This window comes from Dipteris shenzhenensis, chromosome 24 (assembly GCF_047967505.1).
Source record: "Dipteris shenzhenensis isolate YYH24624 ecotype China chromosome 24, Dip_SZ_1.0, whole genome shotgun sequence".
NCBI lineage: Eukaryota > Viridiplantae > Streptophyta > Polypodiopsida > Gleicheniales > Dipteridaceae > Dipteris > Dipteris shenzhenensis.
Window position 1 is genome coordinate 10,932,776 of NC_141619.1, and position 6,536 is coordinate 10,939,311.

General features: G+C 47.8%; 1 protein-coding gene across 1 annotated transcript; it reads left to right on the forward strand.

Moving 5' to 3' along the window:
* Positions 1 to 2,078: 2,078 nt before the first annotated feature.
* LOC147886209 (protein neprosin-like) lies at positions 2,079 to 6,123 on the forward strand. Its single transcript, XM_087395107.1, has 7 exons — positions 2,079 to 3,822; positions 3,950 to 4,036; positions 4,144 to 4,404; positions 4,516 to 4,680; positions 4,785 to 4,838; positions 4,940 to 5,086; positions 5,243 to 6,123. Exons 1-7 carry the CDS (start codon positions 3,625 to 3,627, stop codon positions 5,618 to 5,620), a joined length of 1,290 nt encoding a protein of 429 aa, XP_087251233.1. The 5' UTR covers positions 2,079 to 3,624; the 3' UTR covers positions 5,621 to 6,123.
* The last annotated feature ends 413 nt before the right edge of the window (positions 6,124 to 6,536 follow it).

The following is a 6,536-nucleotide window of genomic DNA, read 5'->3' on the forward strand; positions in this document are numbered from 1 at the left end:
ATTTTCTCACCATTGTCCACTCAAGTATGTTGCTTGATCATTATGGAGTGGTGAACAGGAATGGCCCCTAGCTAGTAAGAGCCTATGCACACGACTACACATTCTTGGATGATAAAGATACGCCTAGAGACTTGCAAGCACACACAATTTTCTTCCACATGTGCATATTCTCCATTCATGTGGTCCAAGGGGTTTACCAACTGTATGTGTCTTGTTCCTCCCTATAGATGGTGTCTATTGTGCCTTTTGCCTACACTTCCACACTACTTGTTGGAGGCTTTGGAATCAAAGCTGTATGGACAAGGATGGGCTACAATCATGGGTAGGCAAGTTGTACTAATGTTTTAGGGTGCAATATTGCGCTCCAGAGGGTGCATTAATGCGCTTGAGATTTTTTTTAATAAAAAATTTAAAGAAACAGCCGAATGTATTAAGAAACATGTTCCCACTCAACACAATCTGGAATATATGCCACATATTGCCACCTTTACTTACTGAGCACCCTAACAATCTTGGAACCAAAACCCAACATTGTCTTGCCTCACTGGAGATGGGGAAAGCCTCTTGCTACCCTAGTATTGTGGGGCTCACTAACAACATACTTTGTATTTCCCGCATCTTTTAAAGTTTTGAGGTACATCTTTTGGTATGCATACCATTTAAATTGATCATTGGTGTGCTTCGATAGGTTTAAACATTTGGGTGACCTATTGGAGAGATTTGTGACGGGTACCCATCACTTGACAATTGAGAACAAAATATTGCAAGAAGGCACACAACATGTGGGAATAGTTCATTTTTGTATGCCTAGATTTGCCACTATACGAGGAAAATTAATAAATAAATAAATAATATAGTTGGCTTATAGTACTTGGGTGATCACACCTAGTTAAATTGGGCCAACTAAGAAGGGCTATTGGCTTGTGGCCTATGCTACAGTGCAACAGAAACAACACTCACGAGAGTATAATCTGATTGAGATTAGCAAGGCATGTGCCTCTCAGAGAATCCTTACTCTAATTGCAACACTCATATCTAGAAGGAGGCTTTTGAGCCCAGCCATCACCTTGAACTTCTCAAATCACACTAGGCATGCTTCCATCAAAGACCAAGGAGGGGCCTGGTGTCCTAGCACAGTGGTTAAGCAGGTGCATGTGTGTGGATGTGCGTGAGTTCGACCCATAGAGCGGATGGACTTTGGCTTGCTCAGAGCTAGTGCACATGCACAGGCTGAAGCGTAGCTTTTATGTACCCTGGAGAAGAGCTGGTTGTGCATCAAAGGAGTACCCAAACATTGTGTTTATTTCACGCGATAGAATGCACTTCATAAATGTTGACCGGAGGTACACTTCTGGTGCTCGCTTTGCTTCCCCTTTGAACCGTCTGCCTCCCCTCTGCACCGGTAGGTTGGAGAAATGTGACCTACTATTGCCTGTGGAACTTGATGGTGCACAATTGCTACAATTTGTAGCCTCCGAATTGGAGGTGCTAAGGAGCGCACTGAGGGCACATTCCATGGGCCCTCCCAATTAAATGCGTGAACAAAAGTAGAGCACCTTGAGCCGCGCATGATTGGTTGAGTGTGCACTAAGCGTCATCCAAGCCAATGTGCTCCTTGATAGGACCTTGAACACGCTCTTAGTTGTGCTTTTTGGGCTGTGTGCAATGCCCCTAGTAGCTTTTACACACAAACACAAACACATACACATACACAATCTAGTCTCTCCTTCAACAATGTTCACACAGCCTGTGATGGTATGTAAGGGTCTCAGTAGAGCCAACATTCAAATTTGAACCTTGCCCAGCTCATAGACAAGAATACAAAAAGGCCCTATTGAAAACTGGGATGTGACACTCGCAATCCGTGCCCTAGAGAGTCGAGTCCAGGCTCCACTTAATCTTTTGCCAGAGTAAGGGGGCCGGGGCACTTCTTCTCTGCCAAAAGAAAAGGAGTCGTCAGGATAGTCAGAGCTATCACCTTCTTCTTCCTTTTCCAATGCGATTTCTTGCCTCCGTGTCTCATTTGCTTGTAGTTGTATTTTATAAGGTGCAGCTTCACTGCTGCACTCCTATCATGTGACATGGTGTCCTGCCTCTCCCCTGCTCCTTTACAGTTGCGTTTGCGTTCAAATTTCAGTTTAATTCCTTGAGCCCTCATCTGTCTGTGGTACAAACTGCCCCTGAGGAGCGTGTGAGGGAGCTAGGGAGGTCATAATAAGCTGGCTGCAGGCGGCATTGCAGGAGTGCTTTCCTTAATTCGCTACAGAGCCAAATCTCCTGTCTGCTACAAAGCTCAATGAGGGATATAAGAGCTCTTGAGAGCCAGGAGAAGCTCCTGCAAAGTTGAAAGAGCAATGTATTGGGTAAATTTGAGCTCTAGAGAGACAGAAGAAGCTCCTTCAAAAGTTGAAAGAGCAATCTGAGCTAAGCTGGGTCCTTATTCCTGTGGACTGTCGTCACTGTCCCATCTTCTCTCTCCCTGTGCCTTAAAATTTGCTCTGCTTAATCTGCTTTCTGCTACAAAGCTCGATGACTGATATAAGAGCTCTTGACAGCTCCGTCAAAGTTCAAAGTGCAATCTGAGCTAAGCGGGGTCTTTTCTGATAGCTCTTGAATGTCCCATCTCCTCTCTTTTTCTGTTTCTTAAAGCTTGCTCTCCCACACAGTAATACAGAGAGCAAGCTAGCTTCTTCCACATGACTTGCATTGGGTGTATCGTCTTCTTCTTCCACGAGCTTGCTTTCCACACCAGCTGCTCACCTTATCTCAAGCTTTCTTCCCCTTCCCGACAGTCGGACAACTAGCTGCCCAACCTCTGCTTCCCACCTGCATTTCTCTTTTGCTCTCTCATAGTGTAGCTCCCTTTCGGCTGCAGCACTTTGCTCCTCGGCCCCGCTCTTCCTTTTCCCTGCTCACAATTTCTCTGTCTTTCGAGCATGTGCTCTGTGGTGCGCTTTCTCTAGGACGCAGCTTCCTGCCATTTCCGTGAGTGACTTGATTCCCTCTGTCTACTCTCTCGACTGTTTGCCTGCTCGTTTCGATCACTAGCCCACCCTGCACTTGTTGAGTAAGGCATCCTGACGACAGCCGAGTATCCCGTTTTGTATCTTCAAGTTCCTCACGCTTTCCGCAGGGCTGCTTTGGTCGGCAGTGCTCAGACTAAGCGGTAAGTGTGACGGTGCGGCGGTGGTCCTATTTGAGCACAAGAGGGCTCAGCTGAGCTCGTGCAAGACTACGCTCTCTCACACTTTACACTAGTCGCACTTGCCAAGCTTCTCGTAGTGTCTCTTTTTCGCACCGAAAGTCAGGCACACCGAAAGCGAAGCAAGTCAGGAGGCCATCATCTTAGTTGCAACTGCCACAATCCTGCGCCCTGTGGAGCGACTGGTCCGAACTGCCGCCTCCCTCAAACGATCATTTTGATGAGAGGCTGACTTGCGTCGACGATGCGGAGTGGCTGATCATGATGAAGAAGGTGGAGTACGTCGGGCGTTGCTCATGGAAAAGGCTTGGATTACAGCGAGTGGTACCTTAAATCAAAGAAATCGCCTATGTAACGCCAGCGCAGGGGCAACACTAGCGCTGTGAAGTGCCTGTCTGCTCCATTTTTGGTGCGGGGTGGAAATGGGCAAAGGGAATCGTAAGCCGAGGAAAGGAATCGGTGAGCTATGGGCTTCCGTTCTGGTAGCTTTACTGTTCGTGAGCTTCTCCATGTCGCAAGGGTTTGCGGCGACATCCTACAGTCTTCAAGACGGCAAGAAGCTAGCCAGGGCGAGAAGGCACCTCAAGCGCTTGAACAAGGCTGCCGTAAGAAGCATTGAGGTGACGAGACTCGAATTTTTCAGCTGCATTGTGTGCGATGACAGATAGTGAGCTGTTGTTGTGCAGCAGTTCATGTTCGTAGTGACGGTCGGGCGAATGATGCATTGGTTTATTTTCTATTGTGCAGAGCCCTGACGGAGATATGATCGACTGCATTTTGATCTCGAGCCAGCCTGCATTTGACCATCCAAAGCTGAGGAAGCACAAGATTCAGGTCGGTTGCTGCGTGGGTGCAAGTTGAAGTTGTAGGAGGTTTCAATTTCCGATTTGAGTTCAGTTGAGATGTAGGATAATTCTGATTGTGAATGTGTCCTGGTGAAGATGCAACCTCCGGCGATGCCTGAGGGTCTGCGACGCAAAGCAACGACGGAATCTTCGGACGACACTGTGACGTTCAAACCGCAGCTATGGCATCAGATGGGGAAGAGTTGTCCCGAGGGCACAATTCCCATCAGAAGAACCTTTGAGGATGATCTGTTGCGGGCAGAGAAGATGCAACGCTACGGGAAGAAATCCCATCGCCCTCTTCGAATTCCCCCGCCTCCTCACGCTCGCGATGCTATCAACGAGAACGGGCATCAGGTGCTCACCATAGCCAATCTCGAAGCTATGCTCAGAAAATTGCATTGTGGAAAACTGGCTGAAAATCTAGTCGCGAAAATCCGAATTGCTCAGCGTTGCTATGATCTGCAGCATGCCATCGCCTACGTTGAAGGGGATAACTACTACGGTGCCAAAGCTATCATCAATGTTTGGGATCCTTCCATCCAGGTGCCCAACGAATTCAGCCTCTCGCAACTTTGGGTTTTGGCGGGATCTTTCGAAGGCGACCTCAACAGCATCGAAGCCGGTTGGCAGGTTGAATCATTGTTTTACTCTCTAGATCATGTGTCAAACCTCGCACTTTGTTTGATCAGAGTCAGGAAATTCTAAAGCTAATTCTACTTGCGGTGTCTCTGCAGGTCAGCCCCGACTTGTATGGCGACAACAACACTCGACTTTTCACCTACTGGACGGTAGATATTTTCTGCGAAAATTGCTTCGATTCGTCCCAGAAATGATCAGATTTGCCGTGGGAGAGGAACTGATTTGCTTTGTTCCTCGTTGCTTTGGGCAGAGCGACGCATACCAGGCGACAGGGTGCTACAACTTGCTTTGCTCAGGGTTCGTGCAGATAAGTGATCGAATTGCATTAGGCGCGACGATTTCACCGGTGTCTAGCTACAGCGGCCAGCAATTCGACATCGACATTCTCATTTGGAAAGTAAGTTTCAGCTGGAGGGCGACGATTTCCGTTTGTTTGGTTGCAAACGAGAAAAGTAGCGCTGGTTTCTGAAATAGCAAGCTTTGTTTGTCGCGACAAAACAGGCAGATGTTGCAAAAGACGTTAAGATGTTCTGTGTTGGTTTTTGGAGCGCAGGATCCGAAGCAAGGCAACTGGTGGATGTCATTTGGAGACGACTGTGTGTTGGGGTACTGGCCGTCGACTCTATTCTCGTACCTAGCAGACTCTGCGAGCATGGTGGAATGGGGAGGCGAGGTGGTGAATTCAGAGCCGGGCGGTCATCACACCTCCACGCAGATGGGAAGCGGCCACTTCCCCTCCGAGGGCTTCGGGCGAGCCTCGTATTTTTCCAATCTACAAATCGTGGATGCTTCCAACAATCTGCGAGCTCCCCCGAACCTCAACACCTTCTCGGAGAATTCTGCCTGCTACGACGTGCAAGACGGCTACAACGGGCAGTGGGGATACTATTTCTACTATGGCGGACCTGGCTGGAACGAAGGCTGTCCCTGATCAAAGCTGCGGCTGGATGCTCTTGATCGTGTTGTAGATTATATATTTTTGCAGCTGCTGTTGATATGATCTGCGTACTGCAGAATCGCCAGGCTTGTCAATGAGCTCTGCGATGTGTCATGGATGCAACATGTAAGCAGAAAACAACCTCAGCTGCCTGCGGTTGCGTCTTGTGCAGCAGGTCCTGTTGATGGTGGCCTGTATGTAATCTTCTTGTGGTGGCTTCAGGTAGGATGTCGGCGATGTGATTCAATATCCACTGTGTCCGGAGCTTTGGGAAAGCTTCTTTCGCTTGAGTGCAACCTTTGTCTTTCCGTTGCCCTTGCAAAGAAGGTTCCTTGACTGAATGGTTGTTTGTTCGGCATCATAGCGATGCCGATTGATCATGACAGTAGCGACTTTAGCAGTCTTGCACCTAAGACGAAGATTTGTATGCTGTTGAATTTGTCTCAGCAACCAACTGAGCTAATCACAAAAAGTTTATGATCCCGGATGACTCTGCTTTCGCTTCGTTTTTGTGAATTACCAGTAGCACCGTCGGATTCTGTGTGGCTTGCATTTTTCTCAGCAACCTTAGCTGAGTTCATCTCTCTTTGTGCGGTTAAGGATGTGGCAGTTAGAGCTAGTTGACTGCCTAAATGGATTTTGCCTGCGCTAACAAAGATTTTGTGGGCATGATAAACAACTTTTTGGTATTCGATAGCACTTTGAGCTCGTTTCCTCTCGACATGCTTCTTTACAGATAAGGTGCCCGCATGATTATATTTAGTCGAAGCTCTCTTCGTTTCGTGTTTGATTTCTGCGAAATCAGCAGTTAAACAGCAGTTGGAACTTTGGATGATGTGCAATCGGAAACTGTCTGACAAAGAGCTGTTCCTCCAGAGCCTTATTACTACGACGCTCGGGTGATACAAGC